General features: G+C 44.0%; 1 protein-coding gene across 3 annotated transcripts in view; it reads right to left on the minus strand.

The window, feature by feature from the left end:
* Positions 1–1,996: 1,996 nt before the first annotated feature.
* SPAG9 (sperm associated antigen 9) overlaps positions 1,997–13,247 on the minus strand; it is a 94,112-nt gene continuing 82,861 nt past the window's right edge. For 2 of the 3 annotated variants that reach the window (XM_077458767.1, XM_077458769.1), the window contains 4 exons: positions 13,046–13,084; positions 9,999–10,175; positions 7,383–7,526; positions 1,997–6,306 (listed from right to left, as the gene is read on the minus strand). In XM_077458767.1, the coding sequence (XP_077314893.1) occupies positions 6,185–6,306; positions 7,383–7,526; positions 9,999–10,175; positions 13,046–13,084 (482 nt within the window). In that variant the 3' untranslated portion in view covers positions 1,997–6,184. The remainder of the gene's footprint in view (positions 6,307–7,382; positions 7,527–9,998; positions 10,176–13,045; positions 13,085–13,247) is intronic. The other variant, XM_077458768.1, reaches the window with a different exon arrangement.

Consider the following 13,247-nt stretch of genomic DNA (forward strand, 5'->3'; position numbering starts at 1 on the left):
TATCTATATCTAGATAGTGTTTAAGGCTCAGCAAGGCAAAATGCAAAGCTTCTTTTAATATTTTAAATAAACTTATACAATAAATATCTGGAAACTTTACAGATCGGAGGTTTATCAGTCGCCGCAGTTGGGTTGCATGCTTTTTAAAATTTTGCAATAAACCTGGTTCACACCTATGCGTTTTTTTTTGGTGCTACAGTCCATTTAACATGGTTTCCTATGCGACACGTTCACATTTATGCTTTTTTTTTTTTTTTCCAGCGTCAGCGGTTTTGGAAAGGGTCAGGGAGTTTTTTTTTTTTTAAACGCAAAACGGTGCATTTTTGGTTAAAAAATACTTTAAATGGAGTTGCAGTAAAGCATGTAGTGTGCTTTTTTTTTTTTGCTGTGATTTTACCCCAATTTGCCTTTTTTAATTTGCCCAACAACAAATTGGCCCAGAAAGAAATAAAATAAAACATACAAAGAAAATGCAAAATGCATTAAAAAAAAAAAAATACAGGAAAAAAACGCATGTGCAAGAACGCAAAAAGCACTTCAGAAACAGATCAAAAGCAAATTGCATAGATGTGAACCAGGCCTTAGAGCTGAAGTTTAAACTGCTCATATTTTGCCTTCCCTTTCATTCTGTTCTAACTGTCCTATGTGGCTGCATGACCCCTGACCCTCTGTCTGGACAGTGCTGATTGGCCCTGGGCCAAAACCTCTCTAGCAATACACACCAAACTGAGCTTGTCTCCTAGCCTCTGTTCCATCAGAAAATGGTTTGGGAACAGTAAAAGAAGGGAAGGATCAGAGAAGACAGAATCAAACAGCCCTTTTACACAAAGCAGAAGATTAACCCCTTAGGTTCCACAGCGAATATAACAAGCATCCTTTCCTGTGTATAGACGGATTTTACTGTTGTGGGTTTACTAACACTTTAACCCCTTGGTGCCGACTCCTGACAGCCCTTTAAGAGGTTTGGAATGCCAAGAGGCGGGGCGGGCAGGGGCTTGTGACCATTCGACCGCTGTGATTGGCTGTCACATGATCAGAAAATTTAGATTGAGTGCTTTCCGTGAGACGTCGGTTACTGTGCCGGGAGCGTACAGGACACGCGCTCTCGGCACAGCGCTGTGGGTGTTATTGTATGCAAATATGCGGTCGATCGGTGCCAAGGCCACTGAGAGGCCGCAGATTTGCGTGCGCTCGGCGCCAAGGTGTTAAACTCAAGGCAGTCCAAAACTGCAGAGGCGGCAGCAGTTGGCCGTGTTATCCAACATATTAGATAAAGCAGTGAACGCAACATATTTTAGAAAATTTTGCTACATTTCATGTGTGGCCAAAACAATGATGCGACTTCGCAGACAGCTGCGCATGACTGTGTAGGTTTGCAGAATTGGCAACAATAAATCCTATTGCACTGTACATGCACACACACACACACACACACACACACACACACAATCATACACACACACAGCTGCAGTGGGCATTTAATAATCATCTGTAGCGCTTTGTCCCCTATATTCTGGGATTGCTAAATGTTTGCTTAAAGCTACAGCCAGCACTTCCATGAAGGTCTGTATTCATTACCCCTAGACCAGAGCTGGAGAGAGACGTTTGCTGAGCAAGATGGTATTTTACTGCCTACGACTAAAAAACATCCCTTCATATGATTGGTCTAAATACATTATAATGTAAAATCAGGTGAGGCATTTAGACAGCTTTTTAGAAAGACAAATCAAACAAGCCGACTGCCTGCCCTGACGCCACCCCCGCCCCCCCCAATTGCACTGCCTTCCCTTACCAAGTTGTATGTTAATGAATTTATTTTATTCCAATGCATCCTCATGAAAATACTTGAGGAAACCAGCAACAGAATAAATAACCAGTAATAGCAGTAGGTTTTAAAGCAATATTAGACCCAAAAACAAAAATTTAATATATTGCAGCTTACCAATCATATACGGCGGCTGCATTCGTTTTCTCTTTTTTTTTGGCTCCCCCCCCCCCCCCCCCCGTTTTTCACTTGGTGATCTGTCCAGTAACACCTGTGGTCAGAAGGAGGTGGCATTGCAACCCATGATGGGTATGAGAATAGAACTGGGTACTAACATTTATAGGTAAAGTTGATCCAGGGAAAATCTGATTACCTCTGGGGGGGATCAGGAAGGAATTTTTTCCCCTGCTGTAGCAAACTGGACCATGCTTTGCTCAGGTTTTTCACCTTCCTCTGGATCAACTGTGGGTGTAGGATTATATATATGGGATTTTACCATTTATTTATTTTGAACTAGATGGACTTGTGACTATATTAGTGAAACAACTCTGGAGAAGGGTTTTCCAAACTTTCTAAATAAAGGGCCAGATTAGTGTCCTTCAGACTTTAGGGGGGCCGGACCATGGTCAGTGCGAGTAAAAAATAGATTTACATGTCGCCTGTAGTCACTAGGAGGTGGCATTGCAACCCATAATGAGAATACGGGATAGGAATAATGCCCTATTGTTGGTGTCAGTGGGAGGAATAGTGGCCCATTGTTGGTGTCAGTGGCAGGAATAATGTCCCGTTGTAAGTGTCAGTGGGAGGAATAGTATCCTATTGTTGGTGTCAGTGGAAGGAATAGTGTCCCATTGTAAGTGTCAGTGGGAGGAATAGTGCCCCATTGTAAGTGTCAGTGGGAGGAATAGTGTCTCATTGTAAGTGTCAGCGGAAGGAATAATGTCCCATTGTAAGTGTCAGTGGGAGAAATAGTGTCCTATTGTTGGTGTCGGTGGAAGGTAAAATCCCATTGCAAGTGTCAGTGGAAGGAATAGTGCCCCATTGTAAGTGTCAGTGGAAGGAATAGTGCCCCATTGTAAGTGTCAGTGGAAGGAATAGTGCCCCATTGTTGGTGTCAGTGGAAGGAATAGTGCCCCATTGTTGGTGTCAGTGGAAGGAATAGTGCCCCATTGTTGGTGTCAGTGGAAGGAATAGTGCCCTATCGTTGAAAACAGTGGAAGGAATAGTGCCCTATCGTTGAAAACAGTGGAAGGAATAGTGCCCCATTGTAGGTGTCAGTAGATGGAATAGTGCCCCATTGTAGGTGTAGGGGGGAGGGGAGTGTTGAATATATTAGCATATTTAAAAACACTAACAAATTGAAGCCAAACTCCAGCTCACACTTTATAAGGCGTTACAGCAAACTGTTTTTTTTTCCTTTAGGGATAAAGATTTTGAATGAATATATAAAATCATATTCATTTAAATCATCCCTGCAAGTGTTAAATGGTTTGCCTCATTCATATCAACTGATACATTTTGCTGGAGAGCTTGAAAGAAAGCCTAAAAAAAACAAAACGAATGCAGCCATCGCATTTAAGAATTGGTAAGCTGCAATATAATAAAAGGTTTGCTTTTGGGTTTAATAGCGCTTTAATTTTTAGCATTTAGGCAGAAAATATTTATACCTAGAAAAATATATAAAGATTGATATTCTATGTCCTCATTATTATTAGCCTCTAAAAGATGAGTTAAAGCAGAACTCCAGGCAAAGCAATTACTATGTAAATACAAGAGCCATGTATTCTATACTAGAAACTTGGTGTGCATTTCTTGTGTATTTCTTCCTGTTTATGGTGTAGTCCAGCACAAAACTCTCTCCCTGTACAGAAGCTTGCTGTAATAAAGACTGCTCACTGCTGCTCTCTCCCTTTGTGCAGGGTGACTGGTCTGGTCTCCTTCCCCTCCTGTCGTTTTTTTCTGCAGGCAGTCTGTAGTTGGTGGTGCCTGCTAGGCCCCTCCCACAGCTTTGCTCTTACTCTCTTTGTGCTGGATTCCTGTACTGGTCTCCGCCCCCTCCTGTCGCTTTTTTTTTGCGGGGAGCCTGCCTGGTCCCTCCACAGCTCTGCTCTCTCTCCCCTTGTGCAGGATGACTGTTCTCGTCTCCTCGCCCTCCTGCCGTTTTTTTTCTGCAGGCAGTCTGTAGTGGGTGGTGCCTGCTGGGCCCCTCCCACAGCTTTGCTCTCAATCTCTCTTGGTGCTGGATTACTGTACTGGTCTCCGCCCCCTCCTGTCGCTTTTTTCTGCAGGGAGCCTGACTGGTCCCTCCCACAGCTCTGCTCTCTCTCGCCTTGTGCAGGATGACTGTTCTTGTCTCCTCGCCCTCCTGCTGTTTTTTTTTTCTGCAGGCAGCCTGTAGTGGGTGGAGCCTGCTGGGCCCCTCCTACAGCTTTTCTCTCTGCACAGGTTCTGTACAGCACAGTGATGATGCCACTATTACATTTACAAGGCAATATTCTGAGCTTGCAAAAACATAAGGTGCACAAAAAGTGGATTGATGTCCTTTTTCGGCTACCAAATACATTTAAATGAACATTTTATTAGTGGAGTTTAGATTTCAATGTAAAGATTAGAATAATGGAGCTTCGTTTTAAAACTTTTGGTAGTAGTAGTTGTGCACTTTGCGTATTCTGGCTGCCGCCAGTGGCAAGTGTCTTTTCCATATTTTATACTTAAAGTGGAAGTAAACTCCCCTATCGTTTTCAGCCAAGAAAGCTGCCATCTTTGCCTCTGTTTAATCTTCAACTGCTATGGTGCTGCACATGTGATTCGTTATGACACTAGCCATTGGATGGTTTGATAGTTTGGCTGAGAGCACAGCCAATGCGCAGTTAGCATTCCCGGCATGCCTTTTTTTTTTTTTTAACTGTTTAAATCGATGGGTTTACTACCACTTTAAAGTGAACCTGTGCTTCCACTATACAGGGCAAAGCAATACGGTCACTTTAATGGCACACCCACAGCTGTTTATAATTTGACCCTGGGAGGGAAAAGGGGAAACCCCATGTCAGATCTACATCATAGCCTGAAGTTGCCCAGATCACTAGTGCTGTCACAGGGGAGGAAGGATAAGGAGTCTTAGGATCTCCTACACCTGGAAATATTGAGGATTTCTCATCTGCCGCCATTAAAGTAAACCTGACATTTTGCTCTATTCTCTGAATGGGCCAAAGCTGCCCAAGAACAAAACCAGATAAATATATTTCCTGCTCCAGCAGCTCCATCTATACATTTACAGCCCCATTGGGTGGATCAAACACATTTTAGTCCATTAAAGTAAAAAAAAAAAAAATAAATCAAACACCTTACTCTCCAGAGGGTATAATTGCCCGACAAGTCATAAAGATAAGAGACTGCATTTTCCTCTCATCAAATATGAAATTGTGGATGGAACCTAAATAATGTACAAATATATTAGTTGTAAAAACTCGCTTTAAAAAATTTTCACAGCAATATTAAAATGCAATTTAAAAAAAAGCTGCAAAGCCCAACCGTTATAAAAACGAGGCGCATGTTAACGCTTGGATATTCTCGCACTTGCACTCACCTCCCAGCCATGAACATCGGAGCAGCCTGGGTACAATCGTTCATAAGAAACATTTAGGATCTGAACCAACATTCCACCAATCAACAACCATTTTTGTCTGAAGACCTACGCCAACAACCAGTTGTATCCAAGCTCACAGGCTGCTCTCTCTCTCTCTCTTCGTAGAGCCAACTGCTCCGCAGTATACCTCACCGCTGTAAATCAAGTTTGGTCCACTAGTTATATACCCCAATCTTATTTTGGGGGAATAAACATAAAGTCGATTACAACCTTTACGCCTACACAGCAAAAAAAAAAAAAAAAAATTACCTTGGAAAGGAAAAGAAAATGGAATTCATACAGCCAGAACGGTTACAGTAGGAGAGTTTTTTTTTTTCTTAAATACTCAACCAATATGGATCATGAAAGCCACTAACTTCATGCCACCAATCGGTTTTCAGAAAGTTTAAATTCAGGAGCAGATGTCCCGCCGTGGATATGTTAATTGTGAGACGGCAAACGCTGGCAAATCCGTGCAGAGTGCACAATGACGGAGCTTGTTAATAAGGGGTGGTCAGCAGGCATTGAACGCCAAGAAATCAGAAACTGCAGTGCAAATAAAAAAAAAAACAAAGATGGCTGAAGTGTCCACTCGGAATCCACGCCCAGAGAACGCACAAGTTTCTGCGCCAGAATGATGCATTTCAATAGGTTTGTGAAGGTTGTATATACATACAGTCGAAATGTTAAAATAGTTGATAAAATAATTCAGAGTAGAAAAAAAGATGAAAAAATACATCATGCAAAAAAAAAACAAACAAAAAAAGTCCTTCCAAGTTCCAAGGCCATTTCCTTCACTCGCTGCTGCTGTTGCACATAACCTGCCAGACGATGAGGTGGCTTCTCTCCACTTTGGCCATGGAGGGATCGAACGGCAGAGATTCTTCTAAATGTTCAGAATCGGTTGCGTCATCCCCTGAGGAGGAAAACATAAAATTCATTCTGAACCTGAATGAACATTACTGCTTCATGTTTGTACAAAAAGGTATCAGATCACATTTAATGACAGTGCCTAGGGGAAATATAGGAAGCTTTGACCTGAAAATTGCTTACGCCAACCAAACACCAATCGATGGATATGGCAAGGTGAAGCAATTTAGCTACAGAATTAAAATTGCAGGGTTCAACTAATCTTGAAATGCCCCAAGGGTCTCCCACCCCTCCAACAATGGTGAGATTCCCCCCTAAAAATGTGCATCTCTGCCTCTCCCACAAAGATGAGATTTCGCTCCAGTAGTTTGTGTCTCTGCCCCTCCCACCATGATGAGATTTCTCAACAGTAGTTTGTGTCTCTGCCCCTCCCACAATGGTGAGATTTCCATTCAGTAGTTTGTGTCTCTGCCCCTCCCACAACGATGAGATTTCCCTCCAGTAGTTTGCGTCTCTGCCCCTCCCACCATGATGAGATTTCTCAACAGTAGTTTGTCTCTCTGCCCCTCCCACAATGGTGAGATTTCCATCCAGTAGTTTGCGTCTCTGCCCCTCCCACCATGATGAGATTTCTCAACAGTAGTTTGTGTCTATGCCACTGCCAAAATGGTGGTTTCCACACAGTAGTCTGCGTCTCTGCCCCTCCCACGTTGGTGAGGTTTTCCTGCAGTAGGTTGTCTATGCCCCTCCTGGAACTGGGGTGTCACCCTCTCCGATCTGTTACATGTTTAATAGAAACTGTGTACCATGAAGGGAATGTGACACCATAATGTAGCTTAGTAATAGCCGTGGCAGCTGGGTAAAAGCAGAGATATCACTGGTGGAGACTTCCGCATATGTAAGATTGCATGCGGTTAAATTTTCCAGCAACTATACAAAATTAAACCCCAATACAATTGGGAACAATAGAAATAATGGTGCAATGAGATATATAGCGATCACACCTAATTTGACACAGTACATCTAATGATCAGCACCCCCAGTAACCTCCAGAAGAAGCCAATAGAAGGGTCTATAACATAAATCCATCATCTTACAATGACACTGGAATCGGTCTCTTACCCATCCTAAAATCGATATACCCCTCTCCTCCGCTCATCACCAACATAGACTTTTGGGGCAGGTTACTCAGCTCCTGTTGTGCGGCGGCACTTTTCTCTCCGGCTGCATCTGGCGTGCCACCACTGGACGGGCAAATCACCTGACCTAGTGAAATAACGCATCAGCAGCTTTTCATTTTTATCAACTTAAACTGTTTCATGTGTTCTTTAAATTCTATTTTACTTCCAAAAAGAAAAATTGGTCCTAAACCCAAATGATTCGCATGACGACAAAATTCCATAAGCAGAGGTCACCTTCAGTAAGGATGGCAAGAAGTTTTCTACAATTACATTTACTGTAAAATTTGAGATGCTTTCACCCCCGAGTCCCCGTCCTTTAATGTGATGATGGGCTATCTTTACTGTTTGGTAGGCCAGCGTTTATCAACCTTTTTAAACACGAATGCCGGGTAGACACTATTCATTTTTTTCTTTGGTCGGATCTGTTGTACTAACAACATGAGGTTAGCTCAGCGATATCCCCTGCTGAGCTGTTGTGTTCTGACGATTTTTTATTCAGTGCACTTCTACTGCTAATAAGATCTATGTCCACAACTCAATGTGTTACAAGTAATAAGCTGGGATATCAGTGGTGTCAGTGGAAAGAATAGTGCCCCAACATTGGTATCAGTGGAAGGAATAGTACCGAATCAGTGGGAGGAATAGTACCGAATCAGTGGGAGGAATAGTACCGCATCAGTGGGAGGAATAGTACCGCATCAGTGGGAGGAATAGTACCGCATCAGTGGGAGGAATAGTACCGCATCAGTGGGAGGAATAGCGCCCCACCATTGGCATCAGTGGGAGGAATAGCGCCCCACCATTGGCATCAGTGGGAGGAATAGCGCCCCACCATTGGCATCAGTGGGAGGAATAGCGCCCCACCATTGGCATCAGTGGGAGGAATAGCGCCCCACCATTGGCATCAGTGGGAGGAATAGCGCCCCACCATTGGCATCAGTGGGAGGAATAGCGCCCCACCATTGGCATCAGTGGGAGGAATAGCGCCCCACCATTGGCATCAGTGGGAGGAATAGCGCCCCACCATTGGCATCAGTGGGAGGAATAGCGCCCCACCATTGGCATCAGTGGGAGGAATAGCGCCCCACCATTGGCATCAGTGGGAGGAATAGCGCCCCACCATTGGCATCAGTGGGAGGAATAGCGCCCCACCATTGGCATCAGTGGGAGGAATAGCGCCCCACCATTGGCATCAGTGGGAGGAATAGCGCCCCACCATTGGCATCAGTGGGAGGAATAGCGCCCCACCATTGGCATCAGTGGGAGGAATAGCGCCCCACCATTGGCATCAGTGGGAGGAATAGCGCCCCACCATTGGCATCAGTGGGAGGATTAGCGCCCCACCATTGGCATCAGTGGGAGGATTAGCGCCCCACCATTGGCATCAGTGGGAGGATTAGCGCCCCACCATTGGCATCAGTGGGAGGATTAGCGCCCCACCATTGGCATCAGTGGGAGGATTAGCGCCCCACCATTGGCATCAGTGGGAGGATTAGCGCCCCACCATTGGCATCAGTGGGAGGATTAGCGCCCCACCATTGGCATCAGTGGGAGGATTAGCGCCCCACCATTGGCATCAGTGGGAGGATTAGCGCCCCACCATTGGCATTAGTGGGAGGATTAGCGCCCCACCATTGGCATCAGTGGGAGGAATAGCGCCCCACCATTGGCATCAGTGGGAGGAATAGCGCCCCACCATTGGCATCAGTGGGAGGAATAGTATTCCATCACTGGTGGGGAATTATGCCTCACTAATGGAGTCCGTGGGAGTAATGGTGCCTCATAGCAGAAGGTGTAGTCCCACGGTGGCAAGAGAAAGGTAAGCAACGGCCCACATCTGGCCAATGGGTCAAAGTTTGGAGACCACAGCTGTAGGTAAATAAAGCCAAGTTTGTCTTTTACAGTAAAAGTGGAGATCGTCATAGGAATTCAGCTGTCCAATCTCCAGATTGTATCATTCTGATAAATTTTTTGGTGAAAGTCATCCCCTTTTATACAATTTTTCATTATGTCTGTGTGAATTTCCCACACTTTCACAAGTCTACATTAAAGAATCACGTAATAAATCAGAGACAATATTAAATGGACATGCCTAAATGCTCAATGATACACAAGCTATTTTCTCATCTATTAAAATGTCTCTTCCCTTCTGATTTGTGATCAATAGGATTTATAAAATTGGTGGTCACCAACATTATAATTCCCAGAATCCTTTTTTTCTGTTCCAGTAAATGGCTTATTGCCTTCCCTTGTTGTTCTCGGACAACCGATTTGGCACTGGCTAATTATTACATTCAGAGGCATGCTGGGAGTAGAAGGGGTTATACCTAGACACCCCCCCCCCCCCATGTCCAAATCTTTTTTGTAGGCGGCAGTATAACCCAAGCATCTCTATTTAATGCAACACTTTCAAGGTCTGTAGTTCTCTTGGGGGGGGGGGGGGGATTTATGTCATTGCTACAAAATTTAATTTTGCACTTTAAAATGCAATATGTCCATTGAAATTGTGCCACCAACAATCCCCTCCCCCACCCAAGAGTCTAACATTCCAAATTACCTGGTACTGCAACAAAGAACTTGACAGCATCGCGGTGACCGTGGAAACATAGCTGTGCATGTGCCATAGAACAGTATGGTATGAACGTCCCGGGGGTCACCTTATCGCTGTTCTCATCACCGTAGACTCGGATCACGCTTCCTGGACGATTCCCGGAGCCAGGTAAGGCTTTGTTGGCTTGAGATTGGAAGATAAAAACGAACAGAGGTGCAATAACCATACACACAGCGGTAACAAGCACATAGGAAAATGGTCATTTAGGAAGCGCAACTAAAAAGGGGGATACAAATCGGTTTAGTATTCCAAGCACCTGCCTGAACTATTAGAAGAACATGCGAAGATGCTGCAGGAAGAGAGGAATGCGATGTGTTTTTTGTTCATCTAGCACTAATATATGCTTAAGGTGCCTTACTGTGTTTTATAAATGCTGCCTAGAACCTAATAACCAGATCACTACAGGATTGGTTGAACTAGATGGACTTGGGTCTTTTTTTCAACCAGAATATGTAAGGATCAATGTTGGCAATTTGTTATTGCTTCCCAGCAACTGACTTGTCACAGTCTAATCTGCCTCGATCAGACATATGCTATAATGCAATGGAAGTTGCTCAAAATTATGTAATAAGCTGGGACAGCTACTTTTTAATGGTTTGGGCAGCCTTACCAGTTCTGCTTGCATTTATTAAGAGCCCTGAACATACCAGTCCATCAGCTGCTGGTCATTTGATTGCTGGGATGGATTAAGGCCTAGAGATGAAATACCTTTCCTGGAGTAAAGGCTGTCTCAGGTTTCCTTCAGTGCAGACCTCCTGCATGAAGGTGTCAGCTTTTATCAATGATGAAGAGCCAGATTGCAGTTTATATTGGTCTTCCCTCCCCATACAGAAATCTTGTGGCCAAGTACACACCAAAAGGGATTAGTGCGCACACTGTTAAAGTGATTTTGAAAAGAAAGAATTAAAAAAAAAAAAAAAAAAAATTTTTTTATCTTTACTTGGGTACAATGGTTGGGTACAATGGTTGGGTACAATGGTTGGGTACAATGGTTTTGCACAGAGCAGCCCCGATTTTCTCCTTTTTGGGTCCCCCACACCTCTTGCTATGGGGCTCACTGTGTGTGTCTATTCACAGAGTGCAGCTCAGGCCAGCCCCTGCTCTCTAATTGGCTCACTGGCTGTGATTGACAGTAGCAGGAGCCAATGGCTCCCACTGCTGTGTGAGCCAATGAGGAGAGAGAGAGAGAGAGAGAGAGAGAGAGAGACCTGCGAGTGCTGCTGCTCTCATGCACATCACTGGATCGAGATGGCCCCAGATAATGCATTAAGGTAAAAAAAAAAACATTGAACTTTTAGAACCATTTTAATGTCAAGGAATCCAGAGAAGTATAATGAGCTGGCAAAAAGAACAAGCTGCATACAAAAGAAAACCACCCACTAGAGGACCTGATGCATTTCACTCCCTACACGGGATGCATTGGACCAGTGGCGTATGCTCAGATCGTCTAACATGTGACCAAGTAGCTCAGCTTTTCACCAGCAGTGAAGGGACCACCGGGGCAGTTTTCTCCAGAAAAGGTACATTAGCCTTCACTTTCTATTTCCCCATTCCAGCAAGAAATACAGGTATGTTTTAAAGGGAACTGACAGCTATTGTAAATTGATTTGATTGGCTACTTCATACTCGCTTGCATTCCCTGACTTTAGGCTAGTTGCATGAAAAAAAACTGTCAGCTTCAGGTCAGAGTTGCTGTACTAACCATGGGAGGTTAGTTCAGCAACCTCCCCCACTGAGCTGTTGTGTTCTGACATGGGGACACCCCGACCCCGCTAGAACACTCTGATCAGCATGCTCTGCCATTGGCTGAAAGCGCTGATCGGGTGTCTGCTGGTTTTCCAGCATGCATGGTCAGCTGCTGGTTTTCCAGCATGTACAACCTGCTTCTGTCGGACAGGCCGACATACACACACAGGCCTAATGTCAGCAATTTTATTTTATTTTTTTAACGCCCATTGTCTCCTGACATTCGGCCCGTGTGTAAGGGGCTTTAAAAAGCAACTGTCTGCTCACATGCTGGGTAAAGGCTTAAAGCAGAACTATGGGCAAAACTGTTTTTTGAATTTTGGATAGAGGAAAAGCAGGGTTATAACCACTATCAGATTTTATTTTCTCACCACCTCTGTCCCATTACGGAGATTTTCATTCACTTCCTGTCCCATAGCCAAAACAGGAAGTGAGGAAATCCCTGCAAATTAAGGGTATTTCTTTGGGACACCCAGGTGAGCAGTGCTAGTTTCCCCATTGGAAGATTTCTCCCCTATTACTTTTCTAAGGACAACCCAAAATTAGTAATTTTCTTTCACGTGCAATGATAATGGTAAACAGAAAAAATAGAGAACGTAATCTCCTTAATGGGGGTACAGACCGCAATAAAAACCTGAGGGATGCTAACCCCTTTACACTCTAACCAAAATGAGAAAAACTTTCTTGCCTTTAGTTATACTTTAAAAAGTTTATGTCTGGGGGGAAAAAAAAAAAAAAAAAAAAAAAACAGTAGTACATTTTTTGGTAGCAGAGCTTTTAAAAATATACAACATGCGGAAATATGCATGTATTGCTGAGATGTATGCTTTTTTTTTTTTTGTTGCCCAGACATACACTTTAGGAGACTTAATATCTCATCAAGCACTCCTTTTTATCACCGGCATGTTTTCACCCTATCACCTGCTAGATTTACAAGACACATCTATTAGAATGAGAAGGCCATGGAAAGACAGACAGGTCCAGGAGGAGAGCATTGCGTGGGAAGGAGAAGCTCCAGAGTGGATGACACGATGTGGTGACCAGCGCAGAGGGAGCGACTGTAAGATTAGCTGCGACACATGAGAGGAGGCTAATCTGTTGAGCCGTTTAGTATTACAGTAGACTACAGCCAACAAGGGCTCCGGAGAAAACACATACAAAAAAAGGAGTGAATCTACACAGCCAGGACAAAAGTGGCTACTGAGAATAAAGCCTGAAGGGAGAACTTGTTGACTGTTGGCACTTACCCCTCAACCCAAGTAACCGGCCCTGGTGCAGTATAATGGCTACAAGTAAGAGAGTAAGGGGAGGGTAATGGACAGGGGTGACAGTGAAGAACAAGTTCTTGAGAACCTGGTAGGCAAAGTCTAATCAACACTTGTCTCTGGTACTTTGTGCCTAAGAATTCCCCTCCACCCTATGCCCTTATCAGGACTAGCACACCTATTA

The sequence above is a fragment of the Lithobates pipiens genome, unplaced genomic scaffold, assembly GCF_037356315.1.
Source record: "Lithobates pipiens isolate NorthernLeopardFrog02 unplaced genomic scaffold, aLitPip1_a1.2 Scaffold_28, whole genome shotgun sequence".
Lineage (NCBI taxonomy): Eukaryota > Metazoa > Chordata > Amphibia > Anura > Ranidae > Lithobates > Lithobates pipiens.